The 21,506-nt window shown below is 41.8% G+C and overlaps 2 protein-coding genes and 1 long non-coding RNA gene across 3 annotated transcripts; all 3 read right to left on the bottom strand.

The window, feature by feature from the left end:
* Positions 1-772: 772 nt before the first annotated feature.
* LOC118408704 (beta-hexosaminidase subunit beta-like) lies at positions 773-7,893 on the bottom strand. The gene is made up of 13 exons (XM_035809556.1): positions 7,564-7,893; positions 7,127-7,260; positions 6,577-6,686; positions 6,091-6,201; positions 5,603-5,704; positions 4,951-5,102; positions 4,190-4,354; positions 3,558-3,653; positions 3,204-3,297; positions 2,677-2,875; positions 2,060-2,150; positions 1,847-1,951; positions 773-1,372 (listed from the first exon to the last, which is right to left on the bottom strand). The coding sequence occupies exons 1-13, from the start codon at positions 7,821-7,823 to the stop codon at positions 1,192-1,194; spliced, it is 1,800 nt and encodes a 599-aa protein (XP_035665449.1). The 5' UTR covers positions 7,824-7,893; the 3' UTR covers positions 773-1,191.
* A 527-nt stretch (positions 7,894-8,420) lies between these two features.
* Positions 8,421-17,656, bottom strand: LOC118408705 (beta-hexosaminidase subunit beta-like). Its single transcript, XM_035809558.1, has 13 exons — positions 17,293-17,656; positions 16,765-16,898; positions 15,888-16,000; positions 15,424-15,534; positions 14,655-14,756; positions 14,031-14,182; positions 13,494-13,658; positions 13,067-13,162; positions 12,743-12,836; positions 12,332-12,527; positions 11,607-11,697; positions 9,775-9,879; positions 8,421-9,185 (listed from the first exon to the last, which is right to left on the bottom strand). Exons 1-13 carry the CDS (start codon positions 17,547-17,549, stop codon positions 9,017-9,019), a joined length of 1,785 nt encoding a protein of 594 aa, XP_035665451.1. The 5' UTR covers positions 17,550-17,656; the 3' UTR covers positions 8,421-9,016.
* A 1,402-nt stretch (positions 17,657-19,058) lies between these two features.
* On the bottom strand, positions 19,059-20,992 carry LOC118408703. The gene is made up of 3 exons (XR_004830346.1): positions 20,829-20,992; positions 20,316-20,452; positions 19,059-19,753 (listed from the first exon to the last, which is right to left on the bottom strand). It is a non-coding gene; the product is annotated as an uncharacterized LOC118408703 (long non-coding RNA).
* Positions 20,993-21,506: the final 514 nt, after the last annotated feature.

Below are 21,506 nucleotides of genomic sequence, written 5' to 3'. Positions count from 1 at the left end.
TTTCATCAAACTCGTTATGAGTCAGGTACGTTTCCATCGAGTATTTGGATTTGACACTTAAAAGTAAAATTTTAACTTGGCATTATCTACAGAGAATTCATGGAGGAACGTTTGAATATACACATATGCAGTCAGTCTTCTCTTTAACATTGTATATATATTCTTATTATCTACCGGATAGTGGGTGTTCCATAAGAAGAAATAGCCTGAAATATCTAATATTTCTTTAAGATGGTGTATCCAGCTTTAATCTTCACTGGAAACCAACGGCCGTTTTTATGGCACACAGCGCCCATTGTAAATGTGAACATTACTTTAAAATCATACTGATCCTTTTCATGTCCATTAGTGCGGGGGCGATGTGCAGCTTTCACAGGACATTTCCACTGGAACTACTGAATCGTACATGTGGTGAAACAGACGGTTGTGCGTCAGTTATGGTCGTCCGACACATTTTGAAAAGTCTGTGAGGATGAGCCATTACCTGAGGACCTGATGCATTTGTCAGGACACTAACACGCGAAATGGACAAGTTTGTCGTAATAACACATAACGGCCCTCAGTGTGACGTGCAGGGAACACATACCCAGAACGTCAGTCTACAGCCTGGTATCCTAACCTCGGTATTTTAGTCATACGCCAATACACTTACGTGCCGGTGACGTGCTCGTGCAGGGCGTTGTGGTTTTGGAAATTCAGTTACCTAATGCATTTTCCATCATTATAGCGGTCTGTATATGTTAGACTACCTACGTCAAGAAGCAGACGGAAAGAGCAACCCCAATGACCTTTATTTGAAAAGCATGTCTGAGAACACGTTAGGCCCATCGTCTTGACTCCTGACTTACATACAGGATTTGTTTCTTGAAAGTTCAATTCAAATTCTAGTCAGCTATTGACTTAGGTTGACTTTCATGAGCAAATCATTATGGGACTGACAGCAATCAACAGCAAGGTTAGCATTCTACTGACTGAGAAAGATCGATCGATGAAATTACTGATTTCTGAAATCATGAGCACGCGACAAGAATTACTTTGCATTACAAGCACCATACTACTGCACACAGAGATTGGGATTTAGTTTTATTCCATCAGCCCAAACACTGGGAGGCAAAGTATCTAATTGGCTATGCACTTTATTATACCAATCCAGTTCGTAATAACGAAATGATGGCGACGCTTAAAACATGTCTAGGCCAAACACTTGACAACTGCCAGGACCAAGACGCCGAGGAACAAGTTGTGAAACAGTCCTTCCGTCACACGAGGTCCGGATGAGGTGATGACTGGACGGTAGTTGGGAAGCTGGCTGAGGATGTTCCACTCGTACTCACAGTAGCTGGGGCCCTGGGGTTGGGCAGGGATGCCTCGCCTAGGAGTAAACGCCATCTCTTGTGAAATATACTATGTACAGCTTTGGGGCGTTTGGTTCATGCCCAAACAGACAAATGGGACTTGGTAAGAGGCTTCATGTACGAATTCTTGCGTTAGAATAAGCTTGGAACACGGATATTTAGCATATATTTTATGATAATTTATGTTTGAACGTTATCAGTCTTAGAAATGTATCAGTACGTCCATTGCTGGACGGGCAACATACGCAATATGGCACACTTTCGTAGGCTTCCGGCCCAATCCGCTATCAAAGACGATAACAAAACGACCTCTGTATTCCCTTCAAAGTCAATCATCCTCAAAACTTTCCTCGTGACTTTCTTCACGAATGACTGCTCACGTACCGAGAAAGTTATCATGTTTCTGTACTTTTACAACACACACATGAAGGGGAAACGTACACACCGATGAGGGAATTGGTGAATTGGGAAACGTCCAGAAATCTCCTTACCTGACCATCCTGCACCTCTGCTCCTCCATCCTAGGTGACGCTGCTTCACTGTCTGCCACGTCCTGTGGGCTCCACAGCCGCTCTGCTACAGCACTGGCACGGGGCCTGAATATAACAATCACTTAGCCATGATGGTGCGGAAAATCCTCTCTAAACGTCACTGGCAACTATATTCAAGGGTTCAAATTTTCTGTGACAGAGAGTCAGACTTACCACATCCGAGGAATAAAATTTGTAGAGTCTACCCATTCAGCCCATAGGCAAGCTTCTCCACCAATGACGAGTTGCTTCTGTGCCTCTGTCCCTAAAGAAATCAATAACGTTAACTGTACTTCTTTATTCTCTATAAAAGAATGATAGATGATGAGTATGTTTATGTACGTACCATACAAGCTACGGCCAATTGTTTGGCACTACAGTAAGTATGTGCTGGTGTGGAATATGGAAATTCTTGTAACTGATCTTAATTGATTAATCAACTAATCACCCGTTACCACAGTTCATTGGCACAGGTAGTGGTAGAGTAACTGGACAAAACATAACTAGACCAATTGCCAGAGCAGTGAACGATATAACATAAGCCCAGTACCATATTTATCGTACTGTTGAATAAACCCGCATGGTCCCCCCTCCCCAGAATCCTATATGTGTATATGATATTTGTCTTATTGCCATTTTACTGCTTTATGTAGACGGATTTTTAACACTGATTTTACCACTGGGTGTGATGATATATGCGCACGTGATTCAGCCCATGGCTGTGAGGTGACAACACCTGTTACAGTCTAATGCTGTATTGTCTGTGCTTGTCAGCAAATAAAGCATGTTACCTTGAAAGTCGTGTGGGTCACACTCGTAGTACTGCGGCCAGTCCCGTCCGTAGCTGATGTAGTTGAGGTAATAGCAGGATGACAGGATCGTTCTGTACCCGGCTGCTGTAACCTTGGCCATCTCCTCACGGAATGGTTCACCTTGGTACCTTGTGTCGTTCCACTCCCACACATGGATGATCGTGTCCAGATTCAATCCCTGCAATATGGCATGACATAACATGAGATGATATAATATAATATGATATGATATGATATGACATATGACATGATACGATACGATACGATGTGACAGGAATGATATGATACGATTCGGTATAGTATATGCAATGATATGCTATGATATATGCTATGCTATGCTAAGTTATGCTATGCTATGATATGATATGATATGATATGATATGATATGATTTGGTATATGATATGATGTGATATGATATGATATGATTCGAGGCTTTTTTGTGATACTAACATATTATGTTACTTAAAAGTAACATAATATGTTAGTATCACATGTTCTCACTAACCGTGAGGTCTCCACTGATCTCGAAGTTGTCAAAGATCTCCTGCCAGACAATCCCTCTGGTCCTCTCAGGAACCTGATGAAGGATTTCAAGTATCCTGCAAGAAAATGTCGTCACCAGGTATCTGTCATCAGCTTCCTGCAAAACGTCTATCAATTTCATATGCATATTCAAGGGTAAAATCATATCATTGCTGAAAAAATGACTTTTCTTAAAGCTGTATGCACATGTATACAAGCTCTGATTAGAGTACTTCAGTAACATAAAATTGCCAGAAACGATCTAATGAGACGTATGTAAAATTCAAGTTGTTCAAAAAAGTAGTGATGGCAAAGAGAACTAAAGCACAGTACCCACCTATTTATGTAGTACCCTTGGAGGTCAGCAAACCCTACTGTACTATTAGGAAACCCCTGCTGTACCATGAATTCCTGTACTTCTTCATTACTGTTCCTGTGGGTCGGGCGGCAAATGGCATTTGATAGAAACATAAACGCTTTTAAAGGTACTTTATACTTTATATCAACATTACGGACAACTCAAAAAGTTATACCATCCATTTTAATGTGCACAATAACCACAGGTTCGCAGCTTTTCTGCATTCGTATGTTGTTTGGTATGCCGCCTGCTAGTATGTTGTACAAGATGCACGTTGTTTGTTATTTACACAGTAGCAGTTTTTATAGGTAATGTAATATTTTAGAAAACACCTTTATCTTTATGGAATTGAGGAGCAGACCATTACTGTCATTGGCTTTTTGGGGTCTGCGCTAATCGGGTTTCGTCAAAGCAGATGGTGAGTAGTGTTTCGCCATTTTCTGTGATCGTTCTGTTGTTCAGCAAACTGTTGCTCCCACATAGTAAACTGGAGCCAATTACCTACTCTCTAAGCAGAGGTTAGGATCTGACGTGCTACATTTGCTTGGTTTTCTTTCTATCTTTTTTTTCAACCATACATGTATACTACGCGAACTCAGAGTTTATATTACCAGCATTGGAAGCGGACCTCATCACCGCCCACATGGAAATATTCGTCCGCGAAAAGCTCTCGGATCTCCTCGAACAGCTTCCTCATGAAGGTGTATGTAGTTTCCCGGGCTGGGTTGGCTGGGCCAAGATAATAGATGTCTGGTTGGAAACTCGTAGGGTAGCACCTTTAAAAACAAACATTTATTACTTATACTTCTTTCCGTTTATTATACAGAGTTGGTGTTGTGTAACATATACAGCGCCAATGTCAAACATCAAAGGTCCGTGTAAAGAAATCTACATTGTCGAGACGGGAGACCACCAAAAACAGGTTCCTTGAACACAAACGCAAGTTCAACAACCTCAGAAGTTTCTCAACACATAAATATAGCCGGTCACCTGGATACTCGGCCACATTGGACAAAGTGGAAATCCTGGACACAGAATTAGACTTTTTTGTACAGGAATTAAAGCAGCCATCTACATCAGGACTTAGCAACCATCTCTAAACAGAGGCGGAGGACACCAAAGATATTTTGCAACTTATGATCCAGGGTGGCTAAGTTTTTACTTAAGGCAATATCACGGTCATGTGCTTGTATGCTTCATAACTAAGATCGAAAAAGACCTGAACCCATGTGTTCAGAAATTAAGAAATCAGTTTCATGTTCCTGTAAATAATACATGGCTGAACTTTTGTACCGTTTGAGCCAAAGCAAAACCATAATCATCATAGAATGACAAACCTTCATGAGTTGAGGAAGAGTCATGGTCAACTGACCTGGTCAGAATTTCCGGATGACCTTGACCCCAAGACATCATGTGACCAGGGGTATCAAATTCTGGGATGACCCTGATTCCGCGCAGGCGCGCAAACTCAAGGACTTGGCTGACGTCATCTGGTGTGTAAACGTGCTTCCTAGTGTATGCACCCTGTTTAGCAAAGGCACAGCATTAATGAGTGTTAACACACGTGTTGTTGCTGATGCATCAAACTTGATAATGTCTTTCGCTCTATGGGTTCTTCTCTGGCGACATGTACCGATACTTGTCTCCCATGGGTTTTTATTTGCATGAACAAAAGAAAGAGTGATAGCGCACTCAAGTTTACAAAATATGTGCTGACGCCTCCACTTAACATAAATGCAAAGGCATTGATAAAAACAATATGAAAGCTGGAAACGTTTGGCAGGCTCATGTCTTGTACTTCAGAGTGATATGATGAGCTCCATAACAGGAAAACGTACAGGAGGTAAAGGAAAATCGAACATTGAAAGCGTTCTATAAATGTGGTGATGAAACGTTGAGTAATTGACATAAGAATTGACATCCTACTTCGTATTGATACACAGGTATCAACATTCTAAGTGTGCACACATCTGTAGATTCTGTCTATTTCAACAGATGCAGGGATAAAACGTGTGTGCTGTTACCTTTCCGCTGAGATCTGGAAAAGTGGTACTTTGGAAGGGAAAGGCCTGATCGTCCACGATGTGCCAGTGGAGCACATTCATCTTGTTGTAAGCCATGGCGTCCTGTCAGAAATAGAGCGTACTTACAAGTACTATTTCTAGTATTAATTATATTTAAGTAATATAACCCATGTAAAGTTCTGAAATTTTTTGTGCCTTGAAATTGATATTCAGTGCCATTCTGGCAAGTGATTCCTGAAATCCCACTGACACATTTGACCATCCAACAGAAATTGTAATGAATTCTACTGCAACTAGAAGACAACAAGACTGATAACACATTGAAACCGAAGTACAATGCAGTTCATGGGTTAAAAGGTGTCTAGTTGTTGTTGACAGTTGACTTTGTCGCTGATTACTTGTTGATACAAGCCAACCACCAGTCAGGCTGATTGCTGGGGGTCCCGTGCATGTAACGTAACATGATGTTCTAGGATAGCACTACGTACCAGGTGGCGCAGAATGAAAGGCAGAGGGAGGTAGTGCCTGGCGGTGTCTATCATGATGCCTCTGTGTGGAAACCTGGGAGAATCACTGATGCTCGTCCCGTTGATCACATGCTGTTAGTAACAAAAAGGATAACGTTAGAATAGTATAAAGTTGTTAACAAGGTAAAAGCGTCTTTCTTATTCCCTTTTCACCGGGGGCTCCGACCGCTGTGCGACCAAAGATTTGACAGATCGCCCAACGAACTCCATAGATGAAAGAAAATACATTATTTACGTTTCTTGTGTTTTGTTTTCGTTTAGAACCTGTATATACTAGTATGTAGTAGTCTCTGTAGATGTAGTATGATACCATTTTCTTATATCAAATTGTGCCTTCTCACTACGACCTGTACTTAGCTTGTTTGAGGGTCATTCATGACAATGAAGGACTTTAATTCATCCATTCATGCATGCATTATTGGCGTTGGACATAGTATTTGTTATTACCTTGCCGTTCTCTCCGTATATCAGTTGGCTGAATGTTTCCAGCCCCCTAAGAGCGCCCCATGCGGTTTGTGCCAGAAGCGTTGCTCCGTCAGAATTTACCAAAATCGAGTCTGAGGCAAATGATCAATAAAACATAGTAAATGACGAAGGAGAAGAAAAGGAAAAGCATCTGTCAAGAGTGACTAGTTATATAATTGTTTTCCTACTCAAAGATTCCGATTATCATTGCCAGCATTGATACTTTGACAACAATATGATACAAGTCGTGTTTGGATGTGCCATGTGTACGTGCATATTAACTAGACATATTTGTCTATAGATGATCAACAAACCTCTTATTTAAGTAGGATCAGTCATCTCCCCGTCTTCTGGCCTAGTGTTGAATGGATGGGTCTACAGTTTACAGTTGAACGAGCTGCTAACGTTACCCCAATGAAAATGACCGACCAGATCAAATGAAATAATAAACTCATGTATCTATCTTATATCCCAGCCACATATAGGCCACATATGACCACCACCACATCGTAACACCCTGCCAGGTACGTACACGACTCGTCCGACTCCAGACTAGGATATCTGGTGCAGCCGCGTGTGATGGTCAGCACCAGCTTGTCCAGAGTCTCGTCTCCGTCCACCCCGGCCCTGTCTTCCTCAGGGATCCAGAACAGCAACTCACCATACCTACAGACATTTTCACTTTCTTAAGATGTCGCTATTTTAAGGGGAGCATCAGCAATATTTCACAAAACGTGGTGTCTTCATCTCTTAATCATAGCAAGCCTAATAGTTTTTCTAATGATTCTAGACTACATTCTACTTGCTTCAATAGCTAACTGATAAGCCGTTGCATCGTCAATTGGGTGTGTCGAGCCAGAGGCTTTCTGATACATCGAGTACACAGTGTCATTGGTGTTTACGTAATGGTAAATGTTGATGGATCATCGACATAACAAATATCATAAACGATAAGGAACGCGTACATACCTACTCAAGGCATGATCCACAACTGCCTTGCACTCGGGATCACTCACTGCGGCAGAGCTAGAGTCCGCCTCAAGCCTGAAGTTACGAGGGTCGAGGTAGTATCTTACGGACGTGGTGTCTATGGACCTCGGCTGGGGCCAAACAGTTCCGCGGGCAACTTTGTCCTGACGTGCCTTTTCATACCAGGACGTCTGGTACGACCATTCTGCCACAGCTGCCTGAAGACTTAGCGCGACTAAAAGTACCAAATACGGCCTCATCTCTTTAGTAGCAGAGATATCTATGTCCACCCACTGAGGCCACTGAGATTTGGCACCCGATAGTTAAATAAGATTACATCGATTGGAGTCCAATCATTGAGTTACTTATCATGTAAACATGGGTATTGTGTGCCATCAGTAGGGCTGAACTTAACTGGTAACCGATTGTTAGTAAAGCGTCGTAAATGCCTTCATGACGATAGAACCACCTCCATAGTTACTGTCAACAAGGCTGACCTCTGGGCACACTTCAGCTAATTTCTACACGTCGGTAGAAATTTTTATTCTGTTCGTAATTTTGACATCTTGTTGTCAAGGGAAACTTTTCAAGAAGACTTTATTGGAGTGAACATCAATTGGGAAATGGGAGGGGAGTATTTCCTTTATCTTTCAAAAATGTTCCGCGATCGACAAGTACTAGTATGCCGTTTTGATACAGATTCATCTGGCCTTCAACTTTCTACTGTGCCGCCCCCTCCTTATTTGAAAAAAAATGGGAAAGATTCATACCCGTAGCGGTATGTACCTCTATGTTTCACACATCGAATGCAGGTGTGGGTGGTAAGGTAGAGGATTAAGAAACACATCCACATTGAATAAGATGAGTAAAGTGGCATCTAAGTTGATATGATTATCATCGGAACGTCTAGAGTTTCAGGACATTAAGAACATGTTAATGCAAAATTCTAAAAAGCACAGCGCATACAAAATGATGTCAATCCCCGACGACGATCATTGCAATTTACGCACTTAATCTCTACCAGCGTGGTCCAAAGTACCTTAAGCGAGGCCAGTGAGTTTAAGATTGAAGTAAGTCAGTCTATGCTTACATTAATTATACATTGTTTGACGTAGATTGCATTTGGATGGCCCCAAACGAGACAGTATATATCCCATACCATATTTTACTACCCACTACAGAATATGGCAAAACTGAATCCCACTATACTCTAATCGCACTGTGAACTCGCTGCGCCCTCAGTTGGCTTTGTGTAATCCTTAACTACATACCTCGAATATCACGCTAGAAATATGACTGACAAGTCACACAAAAGAAATCATTTTATGCATGAAACACATTGAGCGATCTCTGGGTAGTCGCAACAATGTAGCCGCCCTGGTGAAATAGGGGTGTAAAGTATACTAGTCAAGCGATATGAGAGCTCGAGCAACTACGCTCAGTATCGTTCTATTCACCAAAAGCCAAAGGTCAAGACCAAACAGCAGAACAACAACAGCTGCTGGATATATCCCATCATCCCCAGCGCGCCAGAGGCGGTGGGGACGTAGTTGGACTCCCCTGCCAGGTTCCACTCGTACTTGCAGTAGCTGGGTCCTTGTGGCTGGGCACGGATACCGCGTCTGCAACAACAACAGAAACAGGGATGTGCAATACTTCTCTCATGCATGATAAAGAACAATGGGATTGCGGTACGTCGTAACGTGTATACTTTACTTGAGATGGCGCAATTTGCCTAATAGTATGCGCCATTGATGTTAATATGGCAATACAGAAAACTAAAGATGAAAGTATCAAGAAAGTATTGTATCAAGAAACGTCGACAATCAGAGATGGCAGGCCCTTTTCCATTCTTTCTGCATGCTTTCCATTCCCATTGACAAAAATGCCAGCTCTGAGGATGTAACATGGCAACTCTTCAATATGACAAACAATTTAGCCAGCCGCAGGCAGACAGAGTCAGAGACAGACAGACACGGTAGGACAGACACACTCACACACACACCTCACACACACTCTCGCGCGCGCGCATAGACCAAACACACACTCACGGACAGACACACAACCTCACAGACAGACTTGTTTGTGGTTCGCAAGACACCCGATATGATGCTGTGACCAAAAATAGCTGGCATTCGGAGAGATACGGAGTAGCAAAGTGAAGCTGACTTATACTAAATTCATCACACAGTAGAAGTACCGCGTCCTTACCTGACCATCCTGCACCTGTGTTCCTCCATCCTAGGAGAAGCCGCGGTGGCATCAGTCAGCGTCTGCGGGCTCCACAGGCGTTCTGCCGCTGCACTGGCACGGGGCCTGAGTACGTATGGCATATGTGGTGTCTAGTCAAGGTGGCCAAGTGGCGAGAACGAATATAGAACGTAACCATTGTTTGTGTTTCACACAAAACAGTTGTAACACTAGAGTTCGGCGACCTCAATACCTCCATGAAAATTTAGAGCTTTCGTAAATTTCATGCAATTGACTAACATATTAACATAATTTATGCATGGTGTTGTTCATCATTGACTAACGTACACATTAAACAATTATAAAATTCCCATTATTAAACATAAAGCGGTTTTGCAATTTTTACATAAATTATGTAAATAGGTTCCTCATTACCATAATTGGTATCTGCTTATATTCATCATAATGAACATGTGTTACATTTATTGAAGTCCAGCTATTGAAAACAATGGAATTATACAATTTCCTCATTAATTATGCAAATTAAGTCCTCATTTGCATAACACATATATCATTATGAACATCTTTATCTAAGGTATCCGCATGCCTAATATGATGCCAATCCGTCAATCCTTTCTGCAGTTATCCTCTTTGGAATGTTTTGACAACAATGCCCCTTCAGTTTAGAAATTAAATGTTAGGGAGCTGAAACTTGTCCCACTTTGTCATGACACTGAAAGGTATCTATTACCCAAATGTCAAGACCATATCACGTCCAGGACAAGAGATACATAGAAAAAACTGCTATGATGGAATATTCCCATTAACTATGCAAATGTATTCCTATTTTGCATAATTAGTATTTCATTTTGTAAAACATTGTCTAAGTTTAATACCTACATACCAAAAATCATTCAAATCTGTTGTTCCCTTCTTGAGTTATGAAAAGTCCTTTTTACCAACAAATTTCTACCCATTTTGAACTACATGGTACGGTCCGCCTGTGACACGTAGAGGTCAAGGAGTCATGACCCATGGGCCTTAGGAAGGAGTCAACTGTGCTGTGCAGGCTAGGGGTGGAATCAACCAAACCAGGCTGGGGGGGGGGGGTGTTGTAATGCTTCAGAAGTTTTTGACAAAAATGCCCCTGCTATCCCTAAACTAGCCGCTAGGAGGCCCAAACTTATGTCACTAATTTCTGACCACAAGAGCTATCTAACACGCAAAATTCGTGACCATAGCTTGTTCAGAAGATGAGAAAACACACCCGGAAGTTGCGCTGCAGTACCAAGGGAAGCCGCTAGGGGGCCCAAAATCTAATCATTTTCAGCTTTCATCACACCCTACCAACACACCAAGTATGAAACCAATCCACTTAGCTGTTCTTGAGTTATCTTGTTTACACACACACAGACAAACACAGGGTAAAATATAACCTCCATTCCATTACATTTCATGGAGGTAATAATGACTGGTCGTGAAATGTACGTGGTCACAGTTACATGGTGTGTTGGCAATTTCTATTGCTGACACATTCCACTATAGACATCACTTACGCTGCCATCTCGCAGTTACGTGAATTGGAATTATTTAACCATTCACTTCATAATTGGAATATAAGCAAAATGTAAAATTATGACAGCAAAACACTCAAAGTGTAAAAAGATTTGCTTTTATGTATGAACTTAGTTGAGCGCCCTGTAGAATTTTAGGCCGCAGGGCGAACTCACAGCGAGGACGCCGCCTTATTTGAATGGAGGTGCAACGGTTTCCTGAGAATATCGTTCATTCTTTTCTTGGCAAACAGTCGACTTTCAGTTTATACAAAGTGGGAAGAAGATGCTGGAATTTACCACAATCGAGCGACGACGTTGGTAGCGTCCACCCATTCTGCCCACAGGGGCGCTTCTCCTCCGATCACCAACTGCTTCTGCTGGGCGGTTCCTAGGCGTAAACAAACAATCAAAAAACAAAACGAAACATCTTCCATGACGTTGATAAGATGTCTAGTTATCATTTTTTATTGTTTTATTTTTATAATAGCAACTACTGTTGATTATAACATGCATACATAAGCGATCGGGCAGAAGAAAAAACAACAACAACAGGTCGAATGAAAGCCCATCTGTGTCCCATAGTGAAAAAGTTTAAACCTTGTTCCAACACAAAAAAAAGGTGTGACGTTTGTCGAGAGCACTGGCGGGGTTAAAGTTTTGGATGTTGTGATTTAGATGAACTAGAAACGGATTTGTCGGTTAGCGGCCGATTCCACGGACCGGCGGGGGTGTTGGAGGGACGTCCCCTATGCCCGGTAAACATACCATTTCCGGAGGAGCGTCCCCTAATAAAGGGAGGCACATCCCCTTTCCAAGAGGAGCGTCCCCTTGAAAGTCGAGAAGTGTCCCCTTTTCTAGAGGAGTGTGCACATTCGCGAGGGATGTCCCCATTCGATTGGTCGGGGTGATATAGAAAAGAGTAGAGTGGATCAAACCTTACAGTCCCGTCTCATGCAGCTTGCAATTGTACCTGCTGTACAAAACTGGTGCGCTACCGAATATGCAAAACAAACAAACAGTACCGGTGAAGTTGTGTGGATCGCACGCGTAGTACTCTGGCCAGTCCCGTCCGTAGCTGATGAAGTTGAGGTACCAGCAGGACGACAGGATAGCTTTGTACCCCGCAGCCGTGACCAGCGGCAGCTCGTCCCAGTACTGGATTCCCTGGAAGTTGCTATTGTTCCACTGCCACACGTGGATGATGGTGTCTAAATCAATCTGAAGAATGAATGTTTTCATGAAATTGCTTAAACACATGTACATGCAGACGGACGTTAACACCGTTCCGTCTTAATTGTAAACTGAAAGGATAAGTTCTTCATATGTTATCTTCCGCAATCAAAAGTTACTGATGAAAGAAATACAACATCAGTTCAACTCAGCGTGAGAAGAAGGCATAAAGACAATCCTGAGGCATTAGAAAAAAAACTGACCGTGAAGTCCCCACTTAGGATGTTGTTGTCGAAGATCTCTTGCCAAACGATTCCTCGCGTCCTTGTTGGAAACCCATTCAGGACGTTTATCAACCTATTGTAAAGTAAGTCTTGATCAGCAAACAGACACAGTATACAGCTCGTATATCCCAACCAACATCTTTGGAAAGAAGGGCTAATATGCATAGATGTATAAAAAAAAGGGCTTGTATGCATAGCTGGATGCATAGATGTATAAAAGTATAGCATATATGTATAAAAAAGGGCTAATCTGCATAGCTGGACTATATGCATAGATGTAGGTAGTCTTTTAGAAACACTTACCGTTGTATGTAATACCCTTCCAGTTGAGCAAAGCCTTCTGTCGTGTTTTGAAAGCCTTGTTGTCGCATGAACTGCTGAATTTCATCATTGCTCATCCTGTATATCATCAGAAGTTCATATGATGAGATTCATTTCATATTATACAATATACAAGATAAAACTACGACCGGATCTACCTCCGTGAAAAACAGAGGCATTGTTTGGGGCCCGTCTATTTGTTTGTTTGTTTGTTTGTTTGTGTTTATGTGTGTCCGTTTGGTCTCACAGACATGCACGAAATGAATGTTAATGTTGATGAAGTCACGCAAGAGTGGATTATGTATTGTATATCATTTTCTGATATTTTGTTAAGACAGCTTGTTTTTTCAACAAGCTGTGCATGTGTACCGTTGACTTCTTGTTTGATTAAGAAGGCACAATGAATTACCAGCACTGGAAGTGGACCTCGTCACCGCCCAGGTGAAAGTAGTCATCCGCGAAGACTTCACGTATTTCCTGGAACAGCCGCTGCATGAAGTCATATGTGCTGTTTCTCGCCACGTTAGCTGGCCCAAGGTGGTAGATGTCCTGCTGAATACTTGTGGGGCTGCAGCTGTAACACATATGGTGGGTTCACGGTAATGGTTCTATGGAACGTTGAGTTTAGTGGGACAATCATCAGGAGTCATGGCCGTGGCCCATCTAGCCATGAGTATTGAATAAATCACAAACGTTAGGCAACAAAACACACTTCTTACAAACTTAAAGCTGGTATGTGTATGACACAAGACGCATCTTCAATGGAAGGAAAATGAATTACATGCTCCATGAATACATTTCTTCCTGTACATGATGTTGGCCGTGTTTCTTGACAGTCATTTGGGCAAGACGCATAGACATCATTCACTATAGCCTAATCATCGATGCATCTTTGGTGTACACTTATGTGTAAATAATTTTAAGATGTCAGTCAAGTCATGGTTACCTCGTGAGTAGTTCGGGGTGACCTTGACCCCAGGACTGCATGTGGCCTGGAGAGTCGAACTCAGGGATGACCCTGATTCCGCGCAGGCGCGCGTACTCCACCACGGACTGGACGTCTTCTGGTGAATAAACGTTATCCTGGGTGTAGGCACCCTGGACAGGGGGAGAACAGTTCGATTTCAATGGGCCATCTGTGTTATATGTGGATAAGACGTCATGGGCCAAAAAAGCCCATTTACGATGTGCTGTGTTAATTCTTTTATTTAAAAAAATATGTACGGTAATAAGTGTGCCAAAGCTCTCTGTAAAGAGACCGATTAGCAAACAAATATTTCGAATTTTATAGATAAAGAACAAATCTTTTTATGTTGTGAATGTTTTGATTTTGCACACCTCTACCTGATTAGTGCATCATTTTCCAATCATAAAATCAAGGGCTATGGCACACAAATCCAGGTTTGGTCGCTCAACGGTCGATCAGTGATTATCATTAGGTTGCATGGCTACATCTACTCTTAATCATTATGGAGTGGTGCAGAAAGGTGGGCGCTTTAGTGATTCATGACTGAAAAGACAAACATAGTATTTCATTGCTAGTGGGCAAAGTAATGGGAGTGTTTTTTACCTTTCCACTGAGGTCTGGATAGGTTTTACTTTGAAAGGGGAACGACTGATCGTCCACAATGTGCCAATGGAACACGTTGATCTTGTTATAAGACATGGCGTCCTGTAGAGAGGAAAATGTGATTTAACACAAATGCTGAACGAGTGGTGATATTCATTCTTGCCAGAAAAAATAATTTTAGTCATAAACACAGCGGCAGTAGTATTGTTGATCTCTAATCTCGTTTGTACACGTTTCTAATCGAAATTATTACATTCATTGTTTGCCTCTTGCCATAGATTAATTTTCTGGACATATCCAAAGGGTAGGAGTCTATGTTTTCGGTGTGCGTTCGTGTTTGTTTGTTTGTTTGTTTGTTTGGGTCGGTGTATGTTCGTAGTTATTTGACTGCACTGTCAGAAGAGTGACAGAAAGTGAGTGAGTGGGATGATGACCACAAAGTTCAGACTGGCAGGAGGTACAGGTTACAGGCAATAGAGCTAGTTTGTTTTTGTGTGTTTTCGCAGTTACATGTTTTTCATATGCCAGCAACATTCACCGTAGAGTGACAGGAGGTAATGAATGGACATTTGTAATGATACTAAAACCCTATCTGCATGATTAATGAACTACAATTAAACAAGACATATGAGGATTTGTCACGGAGTCGTGAGATCTGCGAACTCTTGTTTACGTTTTTAGTCAGGAGAGCCACGTCTTACACTAGACGCTGTTTAAAGTGAACACAATTACGGCCAATTCTCGGGAATGACATGGATTGTAAATTTACCAGATTCTGCTTGATATAGGGCACAGGTAGAAAGTGTCTGGCCGTGTCCAACATGACGCCCCGGTGTGGGAATCTCGGCTCATCGTTGATAGTTGTCACATTCAGCTTGTGCTGTCGTGGAAACATAGAGTGATGGTGTTACAATCATAAAACCTTTAAAAACTACTGTGTACTCCTGGACAACAAGTTTCTTTATTCAGAACCAAGATACAAACAACATCAGCCGACAATTCGGTGACCGTCTGTCTCCTTCCTCGGGTACTACCGACTGGTTCCGCTTTTAGCACTGCAGCTAGATGTCGCTGCTAAAATGCGTTCCCATACGTATCGTCACTTATACAATGATAATAGTTGCCAATAGCAATATTCCTTCCTTGCACGGTCACACAAGTCCAACTTCGTTCTCCCAACAGTCGCTCAAAGGGAGCCTGACCAAGCGACCGTTAATGAACTGCTGACTGTACCTTTCCATCAACTTCATAAACCAGCTGGCTGAAGGTCTCCAGACCTCTGAGAGCGCCCCATGCGGTTTGGGCAGAAAGCGTCGCTTCTCCGCTGGAGGGAACTTCAAGGCTGTCTGTTTTCAAAAGAGTAATACGTCAGTAATATACATGTAAAAAAGCAAACTATGAGTAAAAGATTTATACTGGGCGTTTTGCTGGTACGTCAATATTTGATTGCCTCCACGAGGACCTTAAGTGGCTACGGTTCTGTTAGTGCCGCCCATAATTGTTTACAAAGAAACCGTAAATTACCAGTACAGTGCAACATAAAACAAATTTGATCTAACCAAGATCTATCCGTCTTGACTCACTACAAACAAACAACTCTGCGAATTCTTCGTGTATTTGTGTGCAAAAGACTCAAGAGAGATCCACAGGGGAATAAAGAATTGCATGGTACGCGTAAAATAGATGTTCACAAAGCACTATTTAAACATATCAATTTACACATGACTGATTTAGATAAGAAATTGTAGTACGTGAGAAGACGAACGTATACCCGCGGGTACCGAGGTGTACATGGCAGAGCAAGCTCTGTCCCACACGACAGAGTAACCCGGACACTTCAATATCATCAACAACTTAGATTGGGATTTTAAGAAGTTCGAAGCACCATGTTTAAGGAACCTAAGAAACAAAGAAGACTGATCAACATTGACAACAAACTTTACCGACCGACAGATAACGTTACGGGATATAATGTATTGTTTCATAAGAAAGAAATTGCATAATGTTCCTATTGAGATAGCTCAGTGAACCGTTAGACGTTCACATTCAGGAGATGACGCATGTTTGTGGTCATTCTGTCACTTTGGCTAATATGCTGCGTGCTACTTACAAGACTCGTCCGAATCGAGGCTTGGGTACTTGGTGCATGTGCCCGTAATGGACACACGCAGACTGCCTACCACGCTGTCTCCGCTCACACTTACTCTGGCGTCCGCAGGAATCCAGAACAGGAGAGCGCGGTATCTAGTGTAAAACAAACATGAACAATACATGTATGTCCAGAACAAAAGATACAAAACGGTTCCAAAGAAAGCCACCAGGAGGCCTAAAATCGACTTTGACCTTGAAGACCCGAGAACATACAAAATATGCACTTATATCACATACCATCTACCGAGAGCCGTTGCGTGTACTAGGTACATGAATTGAGCTAAATCTCAAAGTAAAACGTCATTTAAATTTGGCACTTGTAAGATCTACGACACGCACTTAAATGTCCGTACATAGGCAAAAGATAAGAAAGGACCAGCAATGTTGGCCATGCCTTTCTGTAGTAAAACCTATCTTATATACTTTCAGCAGTGCAATAGTGACCAGTGCCATTTCACGGTAATAAGACTGTGCACAGGGGGCAGACCTTTCAAGGGCGGGGTCAAGTACATCCTTGCAAGCATCAGAAGTGGCTGAATTGGCCGTCGTCGTGAAGCTGAAACTATCCGGGTTGAGAGACAGACTCTGTGTTGATGTCTGGATGGACTTGGGCTGAGGCCACACGGTGCCCTTGGCGACCTTGTCTCGGCGTGCATCGTCGTACCAAAATGGCTGCCGAACCCAGTCTGCTAATGTACTTTGACAAGCAAGAACGACGAACACACAACACACCAACAGCTTCATGTTTCCCCGTGCTGAGTAGGCCACAACACCGCGTCCCTGCCAGTTCAGTTACGACAAGTAATAAAGGCGACTGATTGATTGCGAAAATAGGTTTGCGTAGGGAACGCCTCATCAGATCAATGTTTGTTAGCAAACGAAATCCATAAATTAGAACTTAAGTGTATGGAATATCATTTCATACAAGTAAGTGTCAGCGCATTTTTAACGTGAAATTGCACGAATTGTTAATCGTTCATGCACATAAGTCTATTCACTTTTACTCGCATGTGGAATTCTCTATGAATTATCAGAGTCGAAGTAATTCTGCGATGGGGCAAAATAGTGGCAGTAGTAAGGTTGTTTTGACATTCATCTGTAGGTATAACAACCTGTAATGGGTGCCATTGATGACATGTCATTGTTTTAGTCATGTATAATGCCTCGAGCATGACAACCAGTGCATTTCTGTCACGAGCTGTTGATAACGATTGTTTTAGGCCCTATAACTCTATAGCGACCTCGCTGCGACCTAAGTTGTATTTGTGTATCCCTTGACTTAATCATTACCTCACCTTAAATGTCATGCAGTATGAATTGTAAATGTATGACTGAAACCACAACAAAACAGAAAAAACATACAAAGATTCGGGGTTGTTTTTTTTACACTCTGTTAGATTGTAGGTCGCATCCATATTTCAGCCCCAGTAGAATGGTGTATAAGGTGTACCATGACAGGTACTGAGTAACTAATTGTTGACATGCTTGTTCTGGGGTGGCACGGATGGCGGAAGGTTCCCTTTTACACACTTGAACGCATGTTTTAGCTTCACATTCACAGGGAAACACGCACCCTCAAACTAACATGCCCTTCCACTAAGGCGGCGACCTTGCTGCTCTCTCTCTACGGCCAAGCGATCGGACAAGGCGCTCAACGAATTTCATCTATGAAAATCATATATTTTTAAGCTTTATCTGCTTTGTTGCCTTTTCAGTCATTATTTGTTTACATTTTTTGTAAAATTCCTTTTATGAAGTCAATGACGTTAAAATCCTAGTCAGGTGGCAGAGAGGTTGCAGCGCGATCACCACTAGGTGGAATGGGGGTCCTGGTACATATACAAACATACAAATTACGATGCACACAAACGCGTACACCAATATACTCACAGACATGCTCACATTTACACACACAATCATGTGAGCACATACACTCAAAACACACACATGCACAAGTATTTTTTACACGTACTCACAGACATGCTCACATTTACACACACAATCATGTGAGCACATACACTCAAAACACACACATGCACAAGTACATTTACACGTACTCACGCTCATGCGCACACAGACACACACGAACGTATTTTGCGTTGATAAAGTGTCACCTCCATTATCATTTCCAACCATCTATACCTGATATGAGTCATAAAAAACGATAACCTTTTGCCTTTTCTAATACAACAAACAATGAATATTGCGTTAACATTTCTATCAGAACAAACAATAGACATTGCGTAAACATTATTTTTGAAAAAGATTTCATTATTTATTCCTACACATTTTACAAAATACTTAGACCAATGACAGCAGATGGGTGGGATATCCGTACATGTGTATCCGGCAATATAAACAAGCAAAATAAACCTCGTAACTTTACCTGACACTCCCACCCATATACATTTCACCAGTCGCCCTTCGCGTGTTGTCGGCATTTATGTAGGTATAGTGACGCACAGCTGTCGGCATAGAGCTGGTATTACAGTACAGTACAGTAGGTGACAAAGTGCGTCTGCCGCAGCAGACGACAGTGATGGATAATCTGGCATGGTGGGTGAGCTTTATAGGCACGCAGTCTGACTCAGAAATGTGATCTACGTGTACAAGTCTCAGATTACAGGTAGACATCGACTCTCATATTTAGACAGGCAATGGTGATATTTACACGCTTAACCATACGGTGCTTCAGTCTGGGCAGTCCAAGCAAGTTACAGTAATGATTCAAAATTACCGTCAACTTATCTTTTCCAATAGTTGAGGACTTAACATTCTTATGTTAACTAGATTTCCGTCTATCGATAAAAGTTTCAAATAGATATGAATCCAGCCAAGTAAGGGCCTCCTTGCGTCATTATCACCATCCTCTCGTCATTTGAATTGGAAGCGGATTTTTTTCTCGGAGCTTATTGCTGTCTCGTGGCAGATCGCTGTCTCAAATTCAGCTGCAAGATATAAAACGATATGAGAAAGAATGCAATGTAACACATTACAGATTCAACCCAAACACAAATGGTGTGATCAACCATTTTGCTTTTGATACTTAACATTTTTCAATGGGTACACGGTGATTATTTTTAAAACAATCAATAACGACTTAATGTACCCGAAAACAGAAGGGAATCTGAAAGTCCAAGCAAGTTACAGTTGGCTCGATAAAAGTGATTTACGAATGAGTTAGCAGACGACGGCTGATCATGCGCTTGTGACTTTTAATAACAGTAACAGGGCTGGTAAAATAACCATTTCCAGTAGCTACAGGCTGCGACGGTTGGGCGACCAAAAATTGTCAGGTTGCAATAGATTCAACAGAAAAAGGCCAGATCTTTATACATTTTGTTGTCTGTTAATTCATACTTTTACACCGAGCATCAGTTACCGATTATCAAATCAAGGGGTCACAGAACTTTGCTCTCTTAACAGTCGCTCAGCAGTTGCCATCTAGTGGACAGTGATCCTGAGGTAAATCTATACATCAGACGGTATTTTGTAGACGTTGACTCTTACCAGGGTTCCTGAGCTCTCCAGCCCGTGCAGCCTCGTTCTCATCCTCACCAGGCGCTTCTCCCGCTGCTCCAGGTCCCGGGACACGCCCCGCAGGACGCGCAGGTTCTGCTGCAGCAAACGCCGGGCTACATCCGTGCCTAAAAGCGAAGCAAATGGCTTTATCGAACGATAAAACTGGTGAAAAGAACATCCCGACATGTGAATAGATACATTACATGTGTTGGCATATACAGAAGTGGAATGAATGGACCGTTGCTCCTAATTTTTCCAGATACATTGAAGACAATTTTGGACTGTGAAATGAAAGAAAGTCTTTAACTATTGTATTTCCAACTTAAGGGTTAGAGAAAATTCATTTTTATCATCAGTCATGTTCCTATTCATTTCCAGCAAAGTACCGAAGATAGAATATTGCTTTCTATTTAAGATCCATTGCCGATATACTTATCAGTACATGGTAAGTAACATCGAAACGTTTCATTATTAGACAGGAGATAAATGAAAACATCTTACTCTGTGGACCAATCATGTTTCCCGAATCTGAAGAGATGTTAGGTTGTTTGATTCAATCTTCTCCGTGATCTGACGTCTGACGTGATGAGCCCACGGTGTCCGTATTTATACCGTCTCACTTCCTGCCGCCCTACTTACGGCGTGTTCAGCTTTCTATTCCTGGAACTACTATTGATTCACATAACAAGAATGACGCTTTTTCCAAACCATATACTTATCCAAACTATATTGTTTTTCTTCCTTGAATGCATGTTCTTCAGCGTCTTGACTTGATCATTTAATCATAAACGTAATTCAAATAAACCCTATCAAGGCAGGACCCTTACCATATACTTAAGAACGTCCTCCAGATGTAAAGCAATTAATAAGAAAATGACTGTGCTGGAAAATGACGTCACGTCCGCTGAATTCTGCTAATCCTACAAAATATTTCACTGGATATGGCAGTCCGACGATGCCAAAGAGGCCTATGTAGTACATGTTCAAAAGGGAAGCGGTTGAATGTTATTCATTCAAATCATATTCCTTCCATAGTCAGTTTATGGCTATGCTGTTCATTTATCCAATAAGGATATTAAAAAAATGTTTTTTTCGGTTCATCGTAGTTCAGTTTTTATACTCCGTAAATAAGAATGTAGCTCAGTATACTTGTACTTAATGATCTTGTTTGTTGAAGTA

Source organism: Branchiostoma floridae, unplaced genomic scaffold (assembly GCF_000003815.2).
Source record: "Branchiostoma floridae strain S238N-H82 unplaced genomic scaffold, Bfl_VNyyK Sc7u5tJ_357, whole genome shotgun sequence".
NCBI classification, from domain to species: domain Eukaryota; kingdom Metazoa; phylum Chordata; class Leptocardii; order Amphioxiformes; family Branchiostomatidae; genus Branchiostoma; species Branchiostoma floridae.
This window is presented reverse-complemented; position numbering and strand designations above follow the sequence as displayed.